This window comes from Cottoperca gobio, chromosome 3 (genome assembly GCF_900634415.1).
Source record: "Cottoperca gobio chromosome 3, fCotGob3.1, whole genome shotgun sequence".
Taxonomy (NCBI): Eukaryota; Metazoa; Chordata; class Actinopteri; order Perciformes; family Bovichtidae; genus Cottoperca; species Cottoperca gobio.
In genome coordinates this window covers 24,318,595-24,343,024 of record NC_041357.1, presented here as the reverse complement: position 1 = coordinate 24,343,024, position 24,430 = coordinate 24,318,595, and the positions used below count along the sequence as shown (strand labels likewise).

The following is a 24,430-nucleotide window of genomic DNA, read 5'->3' as shown; positions in this document are numbered from 1 at the left end:
CAGTCTTGTATGATTATACTTACATGCAGTAGTTATCCATGCAAACATTATTTAGTTTTTTATCTCTGACAACAGTAAAGAAGAGAAAGAAATGATGAAAAGAGATAAATAGAGATCCAAAGATGGAGCACATGGAGGAAAAAAGAGGAACGGAGATTTAAAAAAAAGAATTTAAATCGATATTCGCAAACTTTGAGAAAAGAAATGGACAAAATACAGAGCAACAGATTGATAGAACAATATAGTTAATAGAGAACGTGAGAAAGAGAGCAAGAATAAGTAAGACCAAAAGAAATCCTGAAGGGGGGGAGAAAAGACAAGTGAAGCAACAAGAGGGGGGGCGAGACAGAGTGATAGATAGGGAAAGGAGGGAGGCGAGTGAAAGGGAGAGAAGAGGTAGAAGCACAGATCTATATTCTGTCCATACGAGCGGCCTCTTCTCCCTCTGTGACCTTTGGCTTGTCACTCATAATTAATACAAGATGTAAATGGAGACCTTTCACCTTCTCATTGATATGGAACACTCTGTGTTTGTGTGTGCGTGTGTGAGTTTGTGTATGTGTGAGAGGCTCATTGACATGGCATAGACTTATTTTGGTGGCGGTCATTTGTCACACAGGTGCCTTGTTTAGGAATACACAAAGGAAGAGACAATGAGAAACAAAGTTCTGAACAAACTTGAAAAAGAGCAGGCTGCTTGGGACTTTTTTAGTTTGTGTCTTGACTTGATTTTTGGTTTATTGGGTAGATGTTAGGGACATTATGAAAACATTGTTTTAAATTATTACAAATTCTAATAACAAGTCCTATAGTAGATTCTCATTTATTGTAGATTAGGATTTGAAACCATAGGAACATCTTTCTTTTTTCAGCCTTAATGAGAGATTACCAGAAGTAACATTAAAGACTTCAACTCTATATCTATATTATTCCTCATCATTACTTATTACTCTCCCTAATGTTCACTCATCCATTCATTTCTTTTCTGCGCATCTTCTTAGTTTGTGGTTGGACTGTTTGTGCGCGGGTGTGTGTGTGTGTGTGTGTCTTGTGTCCATTTGGTATGTGTGTATTTGTGTGTGTATTGATCTCAGGCTGGGCTGGGAACCCTGCTCTGTGCCAGCTTGGCTGATTAATGGGGTCGTCATGGCAATCGGACGGAATGAGGGTACGAAGCGCAGGCGGCCTGCCTCACTAGACCCCTATGCGCTGCCTGGCTTACACACACACACACACACACACACACACACACACACACACACACACACACACACACTTTACACATACGCTTTACACCTTTCTGACAGACATGTTAGTCACTCACACAACCCTGTCAAGTAGCCTTTCTTGCATCGTGGTTCTCTTACTTTTCTTTTGCTTTAAATGGACATTTAAATTGAAATGTCTTCCTCTTTACTTTTCCCTCAACATCTCTGGATTGGGATTTGTTTTACTCTCGCTAAATTCTGGACAAGGGCTTCAGTGGGAAACTAAACTTCCACCTTTGCTCCTGCCTTCACCTCATGCCTCCCCACGGTCCTCTCCTCTCTTCCACCTTCCCCCCTTCTTTCTTCTTTCCTTGTCTTTTTCTGCAAACATCCATCACTATCTTGCAAGTTTTCCAAATTGTCTCCCTTCTCAGTTCTCTGTGCTGTTTTCCTCTACATCCTCGGATTCCTATAGCTACATCTCCTTCCACCCCACCCTTAGTTTCATCATCTGCCCTCTTTCTTTTTACCTCTTCCACCTTTAACCCTTCTCTACACCTCCTCAGTCCCATATCTCCTCCCTCTTCCACCTCCTTTCCCTCCTCCAGTCACCCTTCCTACACCCTCCCTCGTTCTCTTCCTTTACTCTTCTGTCCTTTCCTCCCTCCCTTGGCTCTTCCAGATGTTACATTGTGGCCCTTGGGATCACTGGTGAAGTAAGACCACGTACATACATATGTGTGTGTGTGTGTGTGTGTGTGTGTGTATCTGTGTGTGTGTTACTCTATGTGAATACATATGTCTGAATATGGTTGCATGTGTGCCTGTGTGCATGCATAACATATTTGTGTTTGTGTGTGTACGTTCAACAATGTGTGTGTGTGCGTGTGTGTCAGAGCGTGTGTGTGTGTGTGTGTGTGTGTGTGTGTGTGTGTGTGTGTGTGCGCGTGCGCGTGTGTGCTGTATTAATACATCCCATTGATCAGAGCAGGACCCCTGACAGTCATCATCCCTGAGAACCATCTGGCCGACGCCTGACGCTCCCTCACCCAAACACAAGCTGACACCCTATTAATCTGCTATCGCCATGCATACATACGTGTATGTGTGTATGTTTTAGTGTGTGTGAATGAATGAATCAGTGAGAGCGTGTGGAAGAGAGAGTGTGTAATGTGTATGTAAGAGGTGATGTGTAGGAGTATGTGTTAACATTTTTGCCATGTCTATGTTTCTGTGTACGTGTATGCATATGTGTGTGTGCGTGCGTGTGCTCCAACCACAATCTGTGCACACACATATGAATGTGTACACACACACACCACTCTGCCATCCGCCAACAACAGCCGGCGCTGAAGGGAGCTGAAGGGTGCTTGGAAATTAAGGTTATTACACAAATTGAGCCATATGGTCTAAATATTTCAGAGCTGAAATTTACTAGGCAATAAAAATGGCCCCTACCTCGGTAATGGTGTAAATTACAGCTTAACCACCAGCGCTAATGATGTCCTTCTGTACACCCCGTAACCAACCGTACATGAAGGACACATTGTTTAAAAAATACCTCAGGAAAAGCGAGAGAGCGAGAGAGAGCGAGAGAGAGAGAGCGAGAGAGACGAGAGAGAGAGATATATCTTAGAGAGAGCAGAGATAGAGAGAGAGAGAGAGAGAGAGGAAGAAGGTGATGTGGTAGGGGAAGGATGAGTGAAAGGGAACGGAGCCTCCTCTGGGATTCGCCGATCGCTGCTCTCTCTCGCTGGCGCCCGCCGCGCTTGATTCCCAGAGAGAGAGAGAGAGAGAGAGAGAGATAGAGAGAGAGAGAGAGAGAGAGCTAGCAGCATGTTTACAATCTGTTAGTTTACCATTAAGAGCCCGTCAGAGAGTGCAGGACAGCGAGGGCCAGCCGGCGAACTGTGTCTCAAAGCCGACATGAGGTTTCAGTATGTGTGTGTGTCACCTACACAGTCAGAATGTGTGTGTTAAGGCATGCACAGTTGGGAAACGTATGAAAGTATGGACATGTTATCAGAATATGTGGTGTGTACTTAGACATGAATGGTCTCCAGGTGTGTTGAATGATTAGATTTGGACAAACAAGTAATAGTGTTAAACACATGGTGTGAATACAGATGCCTAGTTTGAGAATAGTGTATGTTGGCATGTGTTTCACATTGACACAAAGCTTTGATTTGATATGAGGAAACAGTTTTGCCTGCTCTTACGCAAGGCAGAAATGTGAGCATCTACTAAAAAGCCTGAGAATAGCTCAGCTGGCATGACACATAGCTGAGCTAACCTGAAGTAAATCAGAAGTAACATTTTGGGAAATATACTTAATTGGCTTCCTTGCTGAGAGTTGGATTAGAAGATCGACACCACTCTTATCTGTTGGATAGATATGAAGCTATAGCAGCACCTAGTTAGTTTAGCATAAAGACTAGAAGCAGGGGGAAACAGCTAGCCTGGCTAAAAGGCTATATTTTAATGGAAAGATGTAAAAGAAAAGATTCATGTATCCATACTTTACATTATGTATTTTAATTAGACTGACTTGTTTTAACCAGGTTAAATCTGTAAATAAAATGAGTAAATATGTTGTGCCGTAAAAACATGTAGCAACCGCTTTACTCCTGCACTTGTTGCTTTTGCACCCGCTCTTACTTTCTGTTCAGTTATCCTCTTTGCGTCACTTCACCAACGAAGAGTGGAGGATAGAGTGTGGTCAAAGGAAAAGGAATAACAAGGCTTTGCCCTTGCTCCCAGTGACACCCTTTAACAAATGAGTGGAGGCAAGAGAGCAATGCAGAGCTGAGTGCACGGAGGGTAAAGAGAAAGGGTTGAGAGGAGGAGACAGGTGAAGAGGGGGAAGGAAGGATTAGAGGAGAGAATACAGCAACTCAGATGCAGAGTTCGTAGGGCCCTCGGCCTATCAGACCCCTTGGTTCGAGGTCTCCAACTCTGATTGGAGGGCTCTCAGCATTTTACATAAACAGCCAAATAATCAGGCTGCAACACTCCCTCTTCTCCTCACTGCAATCTCTCTCTCTGACTCATCTTGTTCACAACTCCTTCTGTCGCTCTATACTGTTCAGTCCTCCCTCCATCACTACATTTCCATCTGGGTTTTCTATACCTCTGTCACAAATTACAGTTGTTATGTTATTCTCATCCACCATCTTTACCCCCCTTCATCCCCTCTTCTTCTGTCTCCCTCTCACTCTGTCAAGTGATTTTTTTTTTCTCAAGTGAGTTTATATTTTTCTACTTCCTCTTACTCCCTCTCTCGTTGTGCTCTCTTTCACTCACTCACTCTCTTCCTCTCAGTAATGACAGGTTGTGTGTTATTGTGTGTCTGTCTGAGAAGAGTCCACACCATCCAGTGTAGTGCTCTCCACTTGTCTTAATGGGTGTTTAGTGCAGCATCTGCGATACGATGGTCATCACTTTAGAGGAATGCTGAGTGTGAGTGCTTATAAGTGAGAAGGAAAAATAGGAGTTTCGTATATGTGTGATGACTGAGTGATGTCTTGAGGAAGGCATGTGGATGCATACTGTAAGTGTGTGTGTGTGTGTGGAAATGTGTAACTTGAACCCTTGTCAAGTGTTTGTGTTGTACTGTGTTTGTGAAAGCACTGCAGAGTCCTTGTTTTTGTATTTTGCCGTTTGCATTATGTTCATCGATTGAGTGTTTTTGTATCTTGTTCATACATGTCCACCTTTAGTTATGGGTTTATGCTCTATATTGGCCCCCAGGATAAGCCCAGTCAAAGCAGTTATGTACAAAATCTTAATTTCACTGCCCTAAACGTGACTTCAGTTCAGCTTAGTTTTATTTCAGTTTCACCCACCCAAAGACAGACCCAAACATTTTTGTAGAATTGTAGCCCGTGATTAGATTTTGCTTGTACAAATATTATTTTCAGTTTTTTTATTAACTGGATTTATTTGAAAAACTAGTGTGCTGCCGGATTAAATAGAATTTAGATCAAATGAAAATGCAGAGTCAAACACATGCTCGCTCATTTCAATTTCAGGAGATATCTGTAGATTTTAAGCACACCGTCCCTCACTCGCCATGATTTGTCCACTGGTCTTTTGCCACATCACACACACACACTCACTACACACACACACACACACACACACACACACACACACACACACACACACACACATGCATACGTATATACACACCAAATATACTGTTCCTGGGGTCTGGAGCCGCCAAAGCCAATCATGGCTGTCGGTGTGAAGTGGGCATGCCTGTTCCAGACCCCTGCAGTCCCTCTCTATGTCTGCGCTGGCCACAGACAAAACACATGCCTAATGGCACTCTGTGTGTCTGTGTGTGTGTTTCTGTATGTGTGTGTATGTGTCGCACGATCGTCTGTATGTGTGTGTACGTGTCAGGGTTTGTCTAACGCACACTGACTAGCAGGGACACCCACGCAGGGCATTTGCAAACAGACACAGGGCAATTGTTCCAGCAGCATTGAATTAGCCATGCACACATAAATATGTACACACACACAAACTTGGCTTTAGAGCTTGGCATGGGGCGCGAGAGAGCAGCGTGTGGTTCACTGGCTCACCTCAGAAACCTCCGAAAACAATTACTGCTCTCACAGGGCCGGTCAGGGCACAGCTTGTCCTAATAGACTGGACTAAAGAACTGAATTGAATTGAATTGAGCTGAATTGGATTGAATTGAAGCTTATCTGATCCTAGCCTGTTTTACCACACACGGAAAGAACTAAGGCACATAAAAAAGGGGAAACAGCAGGGTGCTTTATTATCTCTCCAGGACTTAATATGACTGAGCAGAGAGGCCAGAGAAGGCCTGTGAAGAGAAACATCCTGAAGCTCATCTCCCGCATGAGCCTACAGGACGCCTCTACAAGATGATGCCACTGTCACAGGCTGCTGTCCTGATTGGACGGCTCAGGGGGCCAGCTTCCTGTGTCGCGGTGAGGTGGAGGAAGACAGTTTGGTCGGGGAGGGGGATGCATTGGCAGACGAGTCGCTGCCTCCACCTTCAGATCCAGAGGGAAGGGAGGACAGGTGGGGGACTGGGGGAGCCTTCTTCCTCCCCAGAAAGCCTCCTTCTAGTACTCCCCTCTTCCTCACTCCTCCCTCCACCTTCACCCCCTCTCCGCCTGATCCCGCACCCTCTCCCTCCTCCGGTTGTGGGAGCACCTTCCGCCTAACGTCGCCTCCAGGAACAGGGCTGTCGGGAGGTTGTCGTGGAGACTCTTGTTCGCCTTCTGTCTTTACCCCGGAAACACCAGCAGTCGCCATACCTCCGATAATTGTGTTAGAGCTTGAACTGGACGTTCGGCAGGCCCAGAACTCCATAGCTGTGGCTCTCCTCTCGCTGTCCTCGGGCCCAAAGTCACAGAGCGAACGGCGGACATCAAGAGTCTGGCTGGGGCCCTGCGTGGACGTCTGACCTGTGCTGTCCAGGACACCTCGACTCAGGGAGAAGTTCTGGAAGTCTCTGTGGAAATACAGATAGATGAAGTCAGTCACAGGTGGATAGATACATTAACTAACTCTGTGTTTTCCAAGCACACATGCAAAGAGCATAATCAGATTTTGTTCACAGAATGGCAGGTAGGGAGGCTGTGTGGTCCTCAATCCTGGTTCTGGAGGGCGGCAGCTACTACGCACATCTAATCAGATGTGAGTAGAGCACAGGAAGATGTACACAGGAGATCTTCAGGACAAAGAGTACTGTAATGGTCAGGTAATCTTCATTTATCGCTCGTGGTTTTCAGATACCCGTCTGAGATGTCTGCCACCACTCCAATAGAACAGAGGTGAATGGATTTCCGCTTGTGGCGCTCAACAGTTTTCATGGGGATCGTCCATAAAGTCTTTACTAGATGAATGAAAATCTCAAATGAAACCAAAACGATGTGCGTGGTTTAATAGAACTAGTGTGTCAGGGAGGAAATGAGCTTGTTGTAGTATGGGTGAAGTGACCCATTGTAATGTATCTGCACAGTGAGATAAATATATTTTCACCTGTAGCTGTGGAAGGACTCAGTTCGTCGGGCGCGGGCCAGCAGGGGGCTCTCTCTGTAGGGTCGCACAGCTCCGTAAGTAGCCTGGCTCTCAGGAATGGGCTCCTGGGCCTGGAGCTGCAGACTGACAATGAAATAAAAGAGTGAGGAATCTGTAGTGACAAATAGTTTAGTTCCTTAGTTTGCATGTCCATTTAAATGTTTGTCATTAACGTGCTGTGTGACCTCTCTCTCTCTAACCTTGAGCAGGACTCTCTGAGGCGTGTGTGGTGCAGCATGGAGGGGGCGGGGCTAATATTTGGTGTAGCGCAGCGGGAGGTGCTCAGGTCGCACTGGTCCAACAGCTGCAGCAGCTCTTCCTCTGAAGGCCCTCCTACATCTGTCAAACACAAGAGCAGCTTCAGTACACACATCCAAACAAATAATGACATGTAATCCTAGATATCTCTGTCTCTGTCTCTCTCTCTCTCCTCACCCTCTTTCTTCTTCTCCTCTCCTTTGTTGGCGTTGTCCATCGCAGTGGTCAGGTCCCACATTTGGATGCTGCCGTTGCCATGACCAGTGAACAGATAGCGCCGCGGTCGCGACCCCATCCGGCTGGAACCCTCACACTCCCGCACCATGAAGCAAGAGATGGTGGTCACATCCACCGACTGCACTTCACAGATCCTGACAACACACACACACACACACACACACACACACACACACGTTAACAACGGTCAAACAGAAGTACTAAAAGCTTAAGAAAGAAACTTAGTGGGATGAAGTAGTCCTCCCTCCTCCCACTTTATGACAATAAGACAATGGAGAACTGTATACCTCTTCCCAGTAGATGAGAGCCTCACAAACAGTTTGTTGGTGATGGGGATCACCTTTTGTATGAAAACCTGCTGATCATCTCTGTCTCCAAACGGACCTGAGAGCAGAAAACACAGTCAGCCTCTCCCTGCACGTCAGCCGGCCATCTCACATCTGGTTTCAGCGAGTCCACCACAACACACTGTGGCAAAACATTTAGTAAAACATTTAGTATTTGATGTGTCCACTTCTGCGTCTCTTTAAGGTAATGCATCGGCTCTTTGCAATTACAATTAAAGACTGGTAGCAGTTTAAATGAGGTCGCCAGTATAACACACACTCATATCTGCACATAGAGAACACGTTACCTGCTGAATTTGAATATAAGATATACAAGATAAGATCCACCCGTTACAAATAATGTCAATCCTGCACCCCTTCACCAGGGACAGTATCAGACAATCCCTCTCTTCCTCCTCATGAATGCATCCATCCTCTCCTCATAGTAATCAATCTTTCCTTCTTCTCTTCTTAACTGTCTCACCGATATCGTTCCCCGAGCCGTAGCTCCCGTGGCTCTCCGTCTCCTCCAGGGACAGTATTTTGAAGGAAGCCAGAGGGGTGGAGCCTGGCTGGGTGGAGATCATCCCTCTGAACCGGGTCACCGTCCACGTCCGAACATGGTTGTTGTCCGCACACACTGACACACACACACACACACACACACACAGAAAAACAGAGCAAGATATCAATCGCAGGTATGCACCCAGGAGAGGATTAATGTGTCAACAGTCTGCACTTGTTGCACCTTCCTTACCTGATACCAGATGTTTCTCAGACAGCATAATCTTCGTCACCGGGCTCCTGTGCACGGTGAATGTCTGAAAAAGCTGGGGGCCCGATCCCACCGTCTCCGGGTGTTGCACGATCACTCTGACTGCACCGCTGCTCGTCCCATAGGCTATCTCTATCCAGTTCCCGCTCACACCTGAGAGAGCAGAGAATGTAACACATGCACACAGACAGTACGTTTTAATGTCAGTCCCTGTGGTTTGTGTAACATCTGAGCACAAACGATATGAAAATACTTTTTTTTTTAAAGTCTCTTTTCTTTTTTTTAGAGGAGAAATCTGGTGTACTGACTGGTTTTAGGTGTGAGGTAGACAGACAGCGCAGTGATGGCATCATTTGAAGGGTCGTGATAAAGCTCAGTCACTAGCAGATCATTATCCTTCATCCTCAGCGGAAACTTTTGCATGTCTGAAAAGAAGAAGACAAAATGTTAATGCTCAACTCAGATTTATCGCTCAGATCCATTACTGATGATAACGAGGATGAAGACCAAGAGAGACACATTTTTAAGCAGCGGGATCGTGAAGTAAATGGCTACTTTTAACGAGATCTGTCAGCAGCTCTCCACAAGACTCTCGCCAGCGCAGAATTGTGACGAATGTCGATCTAAAGTGACGTGAAACCTTCATGATGCAAGAATCTGACATGTGTCTGATTTAGTACCAAATATAAAAAATGGCCAAAATCTGAATTTAAACGTTTTAGAGTCACATATATGTGCAAGTGTGTGTGTGTGTTTGCGTGTGTGTGTGTGTGTGTGTGTGTGTATGTACCTATGTAGTAGATAGACCCATTGTTGCAGCCCAGTAGTAGGAAGGAGCCTGCTGTGTCACAACTGGTAATAGGAACCACATCTTGAACCTTGAACATATACACACAAAAAGGTGACTCACTTAGTAAAACACAAACACAGAGGAGGATCACAAACACTCCATGATTCTACATCTCGTCTATACAAACACACACTGTCGTCCTACCTGCCAGTGCTGTGTGACGGCATTCCACACTCCAACCTTCCCTGTATGGCTTGTAGCGACCAGCTGGTTCCCAATGAAGAAGAGATCATCCACAGGTACACCGAGGCTGAATACACCTGGGGTTGGTGGGGAGAGGCAGGAATTAAGTGTGGATTTGCGGACTGGTGGGAAAGTGGGTCACAGTGATGGCAGGGAGTCAAAGTGGTCCACAACTCTGTGTTTACCGATCTCGTTTCCATTGCCTCCATCTTGGATACTCCAGAGGATGATGCTGCTTTCAGAGGCTGCGGCCACCATCTTGTCCTTGTCTCCATGCGGGCCACCCACCACCTTGGCGTTAAGCGCGATGCGTTCAATGGTCCAATCAAGGTAGGGGGAGGAAAACACCTGCTGCCATCCAGAAGATTCCTTTATCCTGATGACACACAGACAAACATGTAAGACTGCTTTTATTCTTACAAAGTCAGCTTTAATTACCACCTTTATTACATGTTTACAAGTTTCCCAGTGCATAACCAGTATGTAAAAAAAACAAATATAAACAATACTAAATGTTGTTCTCAACTTCTCTGCTTGTTTTAATAAAAGATAAATAATTCACTAGTTTGACTGAATGTACAGAGCCAAAGAGCTTGTGTACTGACACACGCAGAGAAGCATTTAGTGAGAAATGTGAGACACAGATAATGACTCAAGCTTCCCATCATACATAATTTAACGTCTCCCCCCCCCCCCCCCCCCCCCCCCTTATGAACTGTTGGAGTGAATGAGAAAAGTTTTACTTTTAACCAACCATGTTGTGTCAGAATTACCTGTAGCAGATGACATAGTGTGCGTAAGCTGTTACAATCCAGTTGTGGTGTCCTGCTATAATCAGCACCTTCCTGGGGTCGACCACAGGACCTGCACACAAGAGACACATAAACACACGTCTTTCATAATCAAACTCTTGTTTCATGATACAATACACCCATCTGAAATATCGGTCCAGAGCAGATACACTGTTGTTTATCGTAGCTAACTACATTCTCTGATGTCATCCTCAACAGAGAGCAGGCCGATGGGAAACTAGGCTACCTCAGTCAGCAGTGCACTAAAAGGATGTGTCAGGTCGCATTAGCTCCAGCGTTCATGCACACTCACAGATACAAACGCACATGCGGTCAAGCATGTACATGTACTACACTCTCTTACTGTTACACTCATACAGATGTGACACATATGAGCATGAAGAAACAGACAAACTGAGACATAAGCGGTATAAATGCAAGAGCACATGCAGTGGACACGCAGTCTGTGAGTGGCAGGCAGACGGACAAAATAAGAGTCATTGCTACATTTGCTGCTTTTTTTTTTTTTTTTTTTTTTAATAATGGTAAAATTAAGCTTATGCTGAGATGGATTTCTGGAACGTTCCCACAAACAAGAATTACATTTTGGAACGGATCTGAATCACGAGGTGGGTACAGGAACTTATGGGGACGGCGCTCTCTGCGTGCCCTTCTAGTTTATCTTTTATATTTGGAAACGCTTCATAAGGCTCCTCCAGGCTACTCACCTAGTTTTTGGTTGTCGTCTGTTCCAGATGAGCCAGAGAGGGAAGGGTGAGGAGGGGGACCAACACGGGTGAAGCCCTCTGCTCCACTTGGACCCAGGCCGCTCATCAGAGAGGGGGCCAAAGGCTGCTGAGGCAGGGGTTGACTTACGGGCAGGGATGGCTGTCAAGGAAAGATACACTATTAAAATAGAGGGTTGTGCAGATTTATATTATTATAGTATTCTGCGACTTAAAAAGAGATGGTTTCCTTCCTTTAACTGTTCGTTACGTAAGTTGAATATTCTGTTCACAGTTCATTGGTTTCAGTTCCTTTTCTGTACCACTCAGTTTCATCTCTTTACCTGGGGGCGGCAGGTAGCCATGGAAGAGAACGCTACCACATGATGAGCGGTCCAGCTCCTCACACAGCAGCAGCCGCCGTACTGCACACACAGACACACAGACACACACACAGACACACACAGACACACACAGACACACACACAGACACACACAGACAGACACACACAGACACAGACACACACACACACAGACAGACACACACACACACACACACACACACACACACACACACACACACACACAGACACACACAGACACACACACACACACAGACACACAGACACACACACAGACACACAGACACAATAATTGGGAGAAAGTAATGAATATTTACTGATATATTCTTCCTTATGTTCTATGGATTTTAAACCTCATACTCCATTTCTTCATTTTGTATTATTCCTTATTCATTTTTGGAAGGTCATTGTTGTTATTGTTAAGTTATAAAGGTCATGACCGACTAGATCCTGTCTTTGAGTCACTTTGCATTGTATCACATGTATCGCTGTGCTTATCAGGATTTTATTAAGCAGGTGATCAGTTTTCACAAAGGTAACTTTCCCATTCAAGTACAGACAATGCAGGGAAGTTTCAAACACTGAAACAGGAAGTAAAACAACTTTAGAGCACATGGACCTAACGGTTAAGGTTTGACCTCGGTCAAACTGTATTTGAAGCCAAAACCCTGTTGGTACGCAGAACCTGGTGATGTAGACATGTAGTGACTGCTGCTGTGACACAAATGTATTGTCTAGTGGCTATAGAACAAACTTTGTATAGCAGCAGGTGCATTGTGGGGTTTCCATAATGTCTATATGCATCATTATCTGTGCTAAGAACAAGGCTGCTACTACAATTTCCTCCAAAAAACTGTAACTGTAAAGCAACTCACCTAAAGGAGTTATCCCGTAAAACTCTGCTTCATGTCGCAGGACGCTGATGTTGACACCGCTAAAGAGAAAAAGGTAGCAGAAGTATTCAGTAAGACTCTGGTTACAACTCAACATAATGTCTACGTAAAATAAACATTCTGGGATGTTTTCTGAATGGGGTCATAGCTCCTTACCGCAGGTCCAACTTCTTTGGTTCGGAGGAAATTCAAAATTGGTGCAAAAACTGTGGGGTCTCGGTCAATAAATATCTGGAAGTGGAAGAACAAATGTTATGATGTAAATATAGAGCTTAATCAACTAAAAAAAAAGGAATTGTTTACAATCTTCATGGGCCGTTTTATTACTTGAAAGTCATTGAAAATAATTGAGAGATTAATCCGTAATTAAAATGATCATTAGTACAAAATAGTGCATTATCTAAAACTGTAATTGTATCTTATCTTCTTGAGCATACATACATATAATCATAAGAACAAGGCTGTCATGCATCATATTTCAGTAAGTTGCAGCACAACAAACAAAAGTCATGTCCCATCTGCTGGAAGCTTTTAGAGAATTGTCAGATGTTGCCTGCAGAGGCTGTCCTAGTTTTTTCAATAAGAAGCAACAAAGGCTATACTCACAGCTCCAGTTTCATCCCGAAGAGTGGATATCCTTCCACTCAGCAAACTGAAACACACACACACACACACACACACACACACACACACACACACACACACACACACACACACACACACACACACACACACACACACACACACACACACACACAGTGTTCCAGTTAACAACGACTTCTCCATTTTCACTTACTAGCAGTGTTGCCACACTGACTCTGACCTGTTGACTCTGAACTACAGATTAGTGCAAGTGTGTATGAAGAATAACTTTATATTGACCATACACTGCAGACAGCTGGGGACAGAGAGACTGACAGGCAGGCAGGCAGACAGGTGCACTGGCAGACAGACTGACAGGCATTTAGCACTACTTGGTCAGCTGTTGTCAAGCTGTGAGCTTTGAGTTGGTTCCAATTGTGGTATTTGCCCAGCCCTAATCGGCTATTTCGCTTTAACAGTGGGTTCCCCTCACACCTAAATAACTCACTAGATACAAAGGGGACTGTATTTATAATCCTGACATTTTCCATTACCTGAATGGTAGAAGTATGACGCAAGACAGGGACAAGATAACGGAACATCGCTACTTAACATTAGTTATGTAATACAAGTTTTGTTTTACGTTGTTTTACAGTTGTTTTAGCACCATAGCACGCTCACTGAGTCTGTTTCTGGTTAAACTCCTACATGCTGTAACAATAGTACAGTTTAATTAGCCTAGTTTCAGGGGGCATCTAGACATGGTAAATTAACTCCATTTGAGTCTCATGTTAGTGCAGTTTAAGCCTCCTTTGAAATATGTAACCACAGTACGTGTTAAAACACGTACTGTGGTTATGCAGAAACATTCAGTTCCATTTTTGTAATTAACAGCTAAATGCTCCTCGTAATGTATAATCTAAGACTGCACTTAAATTGCGAATGCTTTAATTGATTCTTCAAATATCTAATATTGCACAAACAGTCCAGATCTATTTCATGCATCATCTGTTTTTGCCCAAATGGTGACAACATTAAACTCACCTGGAGAAGAAAGAGTCTGGGATCCACATCAGAGTCTGTCTGGAGGTGCTGAACCTAAAGTATAAAGACACAATAGCACATTTATTGCAAACACTGTGTGAAGTGAAATGTAGGGTTAGTACCCTCATGGTCATGACAAGGGTAGATGCATGCCATTCATGGAATTGCCTTGTAAGATGTACAGTAGCCTATGGTCCGTTTCAGGAAACCCCAGTGTACGTGTGTGTGACAGAGTGAGTGAATAGGAAGAAGAGTCGTTAATGGTTCACTACACAACCTTGAGTGGTGCATCTACTTCAGCTACATCCATGGCTGCTTGACCATGCATATTGCAGATATCATCATACACGTACGTAGCCAGAGCTCACATTTCCCAAATGACGACCATCATCTGTAGGGCTGTCCTGTGGCTGAAGCTTACCTTGTCCCACCGACGTTTAACTGGATGATCTCTCCCATCCCGGGCGTTAAGTTGATACCATTCGTAGCCATGATGACCGAGCCACTGGGTTGTAGTACGGAAAGTCACTGTTTCGTTATAACTGTTACTGTCACGACGAGAGCTAGCTTGCTAACGCTCCTCTGCCCAGCTCAGCCAATGTCCCGACTCCCCAGCCTCACAACCTCTCCCTCGTCCCACCTTCCATAAAATATATACGACCTATACGGACAGCGTCGGTATCGTCAAGCCTCCGCATAGTGGGCAAAGAGAGACAGGGGCCTTTTTAATCCAAAAGGTAGCCACACAAGAACTCCTTTATTTCCCAGCGAGCTAGTTTGCATCACTGCTTTGCATGTAAATCGTGGATAACATCTTGCGCAGAATATTAGCAACGTGAAACAGCTGTACAAACCGTCTACAAGTGAGGCGAGAGTGTTCACCTCTGACAACTTCCGTTTTCGTTTAAAGATAGATTGCACCCTTAAATAAAAAAAATTGTATGAGAAAGGTTTATTTAATACAGCCATACAGCATTACATATATTGGGTAATGAGTTACTGAAATCGATATGTGAGATATAGACACATTATTTCACATAGCTGTAACAGTGGGCCCTTTAGCGAACGACTCCCTCCAAACTAGCATTACGGAAGTGAACTATCTTGATTGTTCTTCGAGCTGTTCAACATTAGAACCAAGTGTATTTGAGAGCGCTTGATTTTAGAAAATATACATTTGGACGGCAACTATGCTTAAAAAGGACGGATACAAAAATTATACTTTCTCATCTCTACTCTTTGGAGTTTTGTAGGAAACAAAAACAGTTGTATAATGGTTCAATGCGGTGCTTTGCTAGAGTTAAAACCTTAAAACACGCATGGTGGGGCGTTATTGACTCCACAGATTAGGCTACATCGTTAGAGCATTTGCTGAATAGAATAATATATCTTGCTAGTACAAAGAAACCTTTAAACCCTGTATTTAATGTAATATTTCTCATTCAAACTTCATGTGTTACTTATTTTGCTGGTAACTCTACACTACTGCGTTTTCTGCGCGCAGACAAGCGCTCTCCAACTGCTGCCCCGCCCCTCCCACTTCTGCTAAGAGGACTTGAAACCCAACAACATATTTTATGACGAACTAGCTAGCATTTTTGTCTAAAAGCATCTCTTTTTACTGCTTTTTCATCAGTATGTAACCCAAGGCTCTTTATTCAGCGGTAGTTTTGTGTTCCACGGTATGGTTTGAATATATTGCTACTTAACTTTATGTTAGCTATTTGTTTATTTACATTTCATTAGCTTGTTAGCCGGGGGAAAGTTAGCTAAGGACTGGTAGGCTAAACTTATCTTAAGCTAGCGTTGAACATTAGCAAGAGCTTTCAACGGCTAAATTAGCTAAAGTAGCTTGTTAGTTTGACTGGCTGTTGTTCTAGTGTCCTGTAATAGTAACGTTAATGTTTATTTGCCTTCAAGCTAAGTTACCAATAAAGCAAACGACATGTGTTAGTCTCTCAGTAGGTAACGTTAATTAAGCTAGATGGTAAAATACAATTTTACGTTAGAAAACTAACGTTATTGTCCAAAAGTGACAAATCTAAGCATGTCATTTGTTTACAGCCCTTCCGCTTTGAACTCTATCTTGTTGAAAGCTTGGCCAGAGAAGAAAATGGATGTGTGACCAGTTCAAGCTGAGAGGAGAAAGCAAGGAACAGGGTTCCTATCACTTGCTGCAGCCCAGGAGCAGGAGCCTAGGGAAGGAAACACAGCAAGCATACAAGTTGTGTCATCATGTCGGAGGCAGAAGAGATGGGCGCTCCAGGTACGGAGGAAAACAAGCCAGAGGTCCCAGCAGGACACATGTCCAGTAATATTCAACAGGTAGAAGGTGCAGCATCTGTGTCTTCGCCTGTGGCCCCCATACAGCCTCCTGCCACCACAGCAACGGAGGATGAGGATGAGAGTGAAGATGAGTCAGAAATCCTGGAGGAAAGTCCTTGTGGCCGCTGGCAGAAACGCAGAGAGGAGGTAAGGAAGTCCAGGAAGCTGTGCTTTGATGGTATCAAATCAAAATGATGGACAAAGTATTAACTGTTCAAAACATCATGGAGTTAAAATTTGACACGTCAAAATTCTCTGCATAAATCAAAGTTCAAAGTGACCTTTGACCCTTGAGTATTTATACCACAGTCATTAAGCTCAGTTGACTGGATTAAAGGATGCCGTAATATTGTAATGTAGATTCTAGATCCTTTTCCTACTGTTAAAAACTGTATTACGTTTAAGTGACGCTAAAACAACCAAGTTAATATTCTGATCTTGTTTAACTTTTTATGCTAAAAATGAACAACCTGTTTGGCCATCATTTTCTAATTGCTAATGTTTTATGTCACACACATATTAAAGCATGCGCATAAGTGTGTAGTTTAATACTATGAAGATACAGAATCAAAAAAATAATGTATATCCCTTTTTCATGTTAGTGGTCAGAGGTAAGTCATTATGCAGAAGTATTAAGCATCATCAATGCAACATTGCACTCAAACGATCCAGTGTGTTATTTCAGCAATAGATTTAGTTTGGGCCAAAAGGGATTTGCCCTCACAGATGGGTCTTTAGTGGATGATCATGTTTCGTAGTTTTTCAAAACTTTAGTTTATCTGATGGGAGTTATTTCCAAGCGTTATATCTTTGTTCAGTAATAATATGCAGAAGGTATTGTTAGCAAAAGTATGTCTCCACCATGTCAGCTGAAACAGGAATAGGATGGCAGAGAATGTGTGTTATTCAAGTTTTTCTGTTTTATTCTTTTGTGACCTGCTTTTGTGTCTTGTATTTAATTTCACTATTAAAATGTATTATCTCATAAACTATTTTGTCTTCACTGCTACTATAGGTGAATCAGCGTAATGTCCCAGGGATTGATGCTGCGTACCTGGCCATGGACACAGAAGAAGGGGTGGAGGTAGTTTGGAATGAAGTCATGATCTCAGAGAGGAAGAACTTCAAACTGCTGGAGGTGAGGCCCAGTCTTACAACAAAGGAAACTAAGTTGTGGTGGGAAAGGGGGGAAAAAACACTTATTTCACAGATGATGTTCTGGCACATATAAAGTACATGTATGACGATTAATTGGGTAAAACTTATTTTACTATAGTACACACAAAGAAGTTATAGTGGTGAGAATGATGCAGCTCTTAGTCGGCAATGTATAAAAAAAGCAGTGTCAAACAATGCCAGTGAAATTTAAGAGGTCTTACATATCTATAATGTTACATCAAGACATGATATTACAAGGATCATTTATTTGGGCAGTCAGTGACATACTGTTGTCAGCATTTAATGGGCTTCTTTACAATATGTATAAGTATCAAGTTAAGTCAGAGGAAAACATTCCTACCTTTTGTGTAAAGTATTTAAAAAATGCTCCCCTTTTGTTATAAACAGTTATATGATAACATATTATATATGCTTTAATATATTTTGTTTGTCTTGTGTGTTTAGGAGAAAGTGAAAGCAGTATTTGATAACTTGATCCATTTGGAACATGCAAATATTGTCAAGTTTCACAAGTACTGGGCCGACACGAAGGAGAACCGAGCCAGGGTGAGTCTCAGTCACAGACTTGGCAAAGCAGTATTTGGTAGATTTAAAACAACATAGGCTGGTTATTGAATGACTGTCTTTATAAGTAAAATCATCATTTTCAAAAAGCAAATAAGTATTTTACTGCTTTTTATTTATATTTGAATGACGTCTGCTCACGAGGTTTCCCCTCATTTCTTCCTTTCTTTCAGGTGATTTTCATTACTGAATATATGTCATCAGGAAGCTTGAAGCAGTTTCTAAAGAAGACAAGGAAGAATCATAAAACTATGAATGAAAAGGTAATAATTCACTGTAATTTTACCCTAATAGAATGATGTTATATGAAAGTCTTGCTGTACATGATCGACATATGTTGTGAAAAGTGACCCTGGGTAGATAAGAGGGATACAATGGGCTTTCCTAAGCGAGGACAAATCTGGCTATTGTTCAAAAGAAAGAATTTGCAAATACATTGTGTACCAGATTTGAGCTAAATTAAATGACATTATGTAAGTCTTAGTTACTCCATATTGGAAACCAGCTAGTAAGCGCTCTGATAAGGTGTATGGTCCTACAGGCTTGGAAGAGATGGTGCACACAGATCCTGTCTGCTCTCAGGTTGGTTTTACCTTTTGACATTCAATACGGTCACTCGCAGAAAAACGTATGGAAAACAACTCAATCTTTTTCTAATGATGTTTGTATTTGTATTTGTGGATGTTTTGTTTCTCGACTGCAGTTACCTCCACTCATGTGACCCTCCCATCATCCATGGCAACCTGACCTGTGACACCATCTTCATCCAACACAACGGGCTCATCAAGATCGGATCAGGTACACGTAACGCAAGTTTGAAAGTGATATTTCTGACCATGGATGTAAACAACAACTTGAATGGTTCAGGAAGGCAAACAACCTGAGGGGGTAATTCTAGTTTCTCCCCTCCTTCCCTTCCTGTTCCTTCCTCTGTCACATACTTTCTTTCTTGTCTTTCTCCACTTACTCTGTCTGCATATTCCTGCTTCCTACTCACTTCACTCACTGGTCTCCATATTCCCTCCTCCTGTCTCATCTGCAGTTGCCCCAGACACCATCAACAACCATGTGAAGACGTGTCATGAGGAGCAGAAGAACTTGCACTTCTATGCCCCAGAATACGGAGGTAGACAAGACCAAAATGACACTTTGTAGTTATTTCTGTTGTGACTGATATCCACGGTCTCCTGACCTACAGAATAAACTGGATGATACAGATATTTAGGAAAGATATCTTTATAAGATATTACTGTTTTACTCATGGAGATTATGTGGTTTCTCACAAAAGTATGTTATATATTGACCCAGCACACCTGATGGTATTGTTTGATTAATATATATAGTCATTTTTTATTTAACACAATATGGCAGCTATCTTAGCAGTGTTTCCCCTACATTTCCCCAACATTTGAGAAGTGAAGGGCACATCTAGGTCTATGATATAATATCTGTACATATTTGTTTTCTCTCATTGTAGCTGTTGACGACGTCACCACAGCTGTAGACATCTACTCGTTTGGCATTTGTGCCTTAGAGGTGAGATGGGACCTATGATGCGTGATTAGAATGGCCTATGCCCCTTCTTAAAGCAATATGTTAACGTGTGTGTTGATTTGTTGCAGATGGCGCTCTTGGAAATCCATGGGAATGGAGAGTCCGCTTTCGTTTCTCCGGAGGCCATCAACAATGCCATACAGTTACTAGAGGACCCACTGCAGAGGGTGAGATAAAGAGAGTGGACAATATGTTTGAGAATCACGACAATCCTGAAAGATCATACTAGATGAAGCTTTCTGTGCGTGCTTACATGCGTCGGTGTGTGTGTGTGTGTATTATTGTTAATGTGAAAGTCCCCTTTGTGTATACAAGATTTGTGTGACCCAGATGTTATTTTTGTAGGAGTTAATCCAGAAGTGCCTCGAGTGTGATCCCAGTACAAGGCCTACAGCCCGAGAGCTGCTGTTTAACCAAGCCCTGTTTGAAGTGCCGCTGCTAAAACTGCTGGCTGCACATTGCATTGTCAGCCACCACCGTGAGTCTTTAACATACACATACAAAAGACACAAAATAACAGATTTAGTGATTTTCATTTGCTTTTATCAGGATGAAATGGTTAATAATAATAAGACTGACCAAAGTGTAAGAGTAGGAAATGGTGCTGCTGAACCCATATACATTAAACCTCCACTAATCACCATTTTCTCTGTTAACAATGTATCAGATGGTTTTGTGTAATGTGAAAAGGGCTCGCTCATAGTTCCCTCACAGCACCTACCAGAAGGTAGAAAAAGGCGGAGGAAGAGAGTCGAACATCCTGCAGGCGTATGAGCCAGAGCCTTTCTCTGTTTCTGTGGAATGTGTAAATAAGCAGGTAGTTGATGCAGTTGTGATACTGACTATATAGAGAACAACATACGACAACATTAACACACTTAAGAACTGGGAACTCTAACACGCATACAAATTGCACTTAAAGTGGGATATACTCTCATGAGACTTCCTGCCTCGTACACATCCCCAGATAACATACCACTGATGAAAACTTTTATGTTTAAAGGGATGTGTCTTACAAACCATCATAACCTAATTAGTTCTTAATGGTTTATAATTGTCCAGACATGATTCCTGAAAATGCCCTGGAGGAGATTACTAAGAACCTGGACCCCAACATGGTCATCGCTGAGAAGAAGGAAGACGTTCAGCTCAAGTAAGCGCCAGAAACTGGTCTCCACATTTTAGTGTCAGCTAAATACAGCAGGAATAATAACAGTAGTTAAATAGATGTATTTGTTTGAATAGGAACAGCATTGATGTTGTTCTTTAATTCTGAATATGTTCAGTACAAGAAGATATGTTTATCAATATTATGGCATAGAAGTATTATTATACTTTGTTTTTCTTTACTATGTAAGACCTCAATGATTTTCTGAGTTTGTAGGAAACATATTACCGTGGTGTAAAGATCTCAAACCTTAGTATCTAATTGTATTTATTTCTTCTGTAGGCTTTCACAGTTTCCTGCTTTGGAGCTAGATAAATTCCTGGAGGATGTGAGGTAAGAAGCAAAGCGTGAGAGAGCTCAGTTGTCCCAAAGATAAACACTATCCTGCCACATGGGGGCAGTATGGGACTATCTGACTATTGTGCGTCTTCCATCATCTTTAAAATATTATATAATCTGTGGTATGTAATAAATAACACCCTCCTTAAACATGAATCCTGGGCGTTTTATATTGTTTTATTTTTCCTTTTATTTATACAGGTAAAAGTCTCATTGAGACACAAGGTCTCGTTCTCAAGAGAGACCTGATCAATATCATTTGAGATTTAACTAAAACATTTCTTTTCAAACGTTTTTGCATCAAGTTCTGCTAATCTCCTTGTCTGTTACATGTTCATCCTCACAAGTCTGTCTTTTCATGCAGCTAAAGGAATTCCTGATTTTTAAATAGTTAATGTTTTACTTTTGTGGAACAAATTTGTCAATCGGGTTGTAAAAATAATTAAGCCTATTTAATTAAAATATTTTGTTACATGTTTTGTTTTCATATATATATTATATTATATTATATAATATATATAATATAATATATATTATATATATTATAATATCATATTATATATATTATATTATAATATATATATATATATATATATATATATATTATAATATATATATATATATATATATTATAATATATATATATATATATATATATATATATAATACATATTATATATAATATGTATTATAGTTTTGGAATGGAGATTTTGTATAAAAAAATATGTATCTCCGTTTCTTTCGTTTCTGACTTTCCACTTCAAACATTTTCATAATTTCATGTATTACTTCATATAACGACCATCTTTTTTCCAACTCCCCTCTCCTTCATTCCCTCTTTCTCTAATGTTTTCTCCACCTCTCTCTGTCTTTGTTTCTCCCTCCCCCCTTTCTCCCTGGATCAGAAACGGTATTTATCCAATGACGGCGTTCGGGCTGCCCTGTCCTCAGCAGCCACAACAGGAGACTGTTAAATCTCCCATTGTCGTCCCCTTGGTCAAATCCCCCACCCCTGAGCCTGCAGAGCTCGAGACACGGCGAGTGCGTACAACAGATTATACTACATATTACAAAAGAAAGATACACTCATTTCTTAATCTTCACTATCAGTCACTGAATCATATTGAAGCCATGAGAAGAGAGTGAGAGTGAGAGTTATAACCACAGGAGAGAAAATCATTTAGATCAGACTTAGAACATGGATCACCAGAATAGTTTTTTTATTACTTGCCTCTCATAAAATCAATATGTATACTGTGTATTTGCCAGAGCAAGGTATTGTTCCCGAAATCTCAACCCTAGTTGAGAACCATTAACATTTAGATTCCCATTCTTCTTCTGCAGGTCATTCATATGCAGTGTAACGTTGAATCTGTCGAGGAAGGAGCCAAATATCATGTAAGTCTCTGCAATAGTATTTATAAGTTGACCCTTTATTCTTTAACTAATTACAAATCCAACCATTTGTTATTTTCTAGCCATACAGAAGTGTACTAATAATAATTATTATTATTATTTTGTCTGTCTTTCACTCCTTGTAGCTAACACTACTGCTGAAACTGGAGGATAAACTGAATAGACATCTAAGCTGTGACATGTTACCTCGTAAGTCCACCTCTTCTATCACACACTTAACGCTCAATCACTCTGTGAGCTCCAAGTCATATATATATATATATATATATATATATATATATAATCATTTTATTTGTTATTGAGAGGATTAGAGGCCATTCTTTCAGGCATGTGTGTGAGTTTCTGTCCCTATAAAAGCACTACATGTGTGTAAAATATCAATACCAGAATGGGTACAGTCATTCCCTTATGGAATAGGGCAGGGAATAACACTTGTTTATACATGTGCTTTTTGTTTTTGACTTTAAAACCTTCAAAGTAGGAAGGTTTTCATGAAGTGTGGACATTTTCACCAACTGGACAGTTTAAGTTTACAGCTTTGGGTTTAGTGTTAATGGTAGAATTACATTTGACTTGAGGTGATGATAAATGATGACGTTATGTCTGTATGAATTACTGCATAGCGACGTCCACTTTACTCTCATTTACCACACACAGAGTTTTAATATACACTTCCTCTCCATATGTGTGCACTGAGGCATGTAGGAAAGTGAGCGAGAGATTCCAGGGAGAGCTTGAAACCCAGATGGCGTCACAATATACAGTATGCAAGACTATTTTCGGCTGGGAGACTTACTGTCGCTTCTGTGTCATAAAAATCTTGCACCTCTATTTTGGACAAATTTATTATTTGTTGTTATTACATTCTGTTTTTTTTAAATAGCCATAGTGGCTTTTAAAATCCCACTGGACATGACATCTGTTTAAAGTGGTAATGGGCACATTTTTCAACTTAATTAAATATTGATATTACAATGTAATGGCTATTGAATATTGACACCATCTGTGTTTGGATTGGTTCCCGATAAGTCTTGCTTTTATTATGCAATTCTGTCTGCCGCCGGGTACGATCTCCCGGGAAACTGAAGGCTTGATTCATGGCACAATGGAAGTTTGTCAACCATTGCATAACCAAACCAGGAAGAGGATAGCACTTTTGTTTTTTCCCGATAGCTATCGGTAGCTATCCCCAGTTACCAAAGAGTGTCGATGTAAGTTCTTTGCAATCACTGTCCCAGGTAGCGTAAATGGCGGACCGTGGAACAAAGCTCAGCGTGTCCTGTGTTGTCTGTAGTTGCTAGAAAATGTAGCCTTTTTTTTTAATCTCAATGCTGTGCATCAAGCAAGAAACCAAAGGAAGGCAAATGAGAAAAGAACACAACTGTTGCAATGGTCAAAATAATGTAGGCAGTATGATCTAATGTGCACATACACACACAGGTATGGTAGGCATGTGTAGCGTGGCAGGCGTGTGGGGAATGCCTGGCCTGTGAAAGGCTGCAGCTGACAGCTGTCACCTCCTGTGTCAAGATCTGCCCATCTCTTCCCAGGCTTTCATCTCCCTGTCTCTCAGTCACACGCATTCACT

General features: G+C 42.0%; 2 protein-coding genes across 2 annotated transcripts in view; one reads left to right on the top strand and one right to left on the bottom strand.

Moving 5' to 3' along the window:
* Nucleotides 1–6,118: 6,118 nt before the first annotated feature.
* kctd3 (potassium channel tetramerization domain containing 3) lies at nt 6,119–15,104 on the bottom strand. The gene is given in 22 exon segments (XM_029426701.1): nt 6,119–6,151; nt 6,153–6,702; nt 7,233–7,355; nt 7,472–7,610; nt 7,707–7,900; nt 8,054–8,150; nt 8,577–8,732; nt 8,850–9,020; nt 9,176–9,292; nt 9,658–9,745; nt 9,862–9,977; nt 10,086–10,276; nt 10,674–10,764; nt 11,420–11,513; nt 11,515–11,579; nt 11,761–11,841; nt 12,654–12,712; nt 12,828–12,838; nt 12,840–12,902; nt 13,278–13,323; nt 14,298–14,351; nt 14,719–15,104. Coding segments are annotated over 22 exon segments (2,610 nt in total). The 5' UTR covers nt 14,790–15,104.
* Nucleotides 15,105–15,827: 723 nt separating this feature from the next.
* LOC115004953 (nuclear receptor-binding protein-like) overlaps nt 15,828–24,430 on the top strand; it is an 11,010-nt gene continuing 2,407 nt past the window's right edge. Inside the window, exons 1-16 of the mRNA XM_029426712.1 lie at nt 15,828–15,979; nt 16,362–16,769; nt 17,638–17,760; nt 18,246–18,347; nt 18,539–18,628; nt 18,907–18,947; nt 19,069–19,163; nt 19,408–19,491; nt 19,843–19,901; nt 19,988–20,086; nt 20,265–20,397; nt 20,982–21,072; nt 21,370–21,420; nt 22,332–22,467; nt 22,771–22,824; nt 22,968–23,031. Coding sequence (XP_029282572.1) covers nt 16,533–16,769; nt 17,638–17,760; nt 18,246–18,347; nt 18,539–18,628; nt 18,907–18,947; nt 19,069–19,163; nt 19,408–19,491; nt 19,843–19,901; nt 19,988–20,086; nt 20,265–20,397; nt 20,982–21,072; nt 21,370–21,420; nt 22,332–22,467; nt 22,771–22,824; nt 22,968–23,031 — 1,459 coding nt within the window. The 5' untranslated portion in view covers nt 15,828–15,979; nt 16,362–16,532. The remainder of the gene's footprint in view (nt 15,980–16,361; nt 16,770–17,637; nt 17,761–18,245; nt 18,348–18,538; nt 18,629–18,906; nt 18,948–19,068; nt 19,164–19,407; nt 19,492–19,842; nt 19,902–19,987; nt 20,087–20,264; nt 20,398–20,981; nt 21,073–21,369; nt 21,421–22,331; nt 22,468–22,770; nt 22,825–22,967; nt 23,032–24,430) is intronic.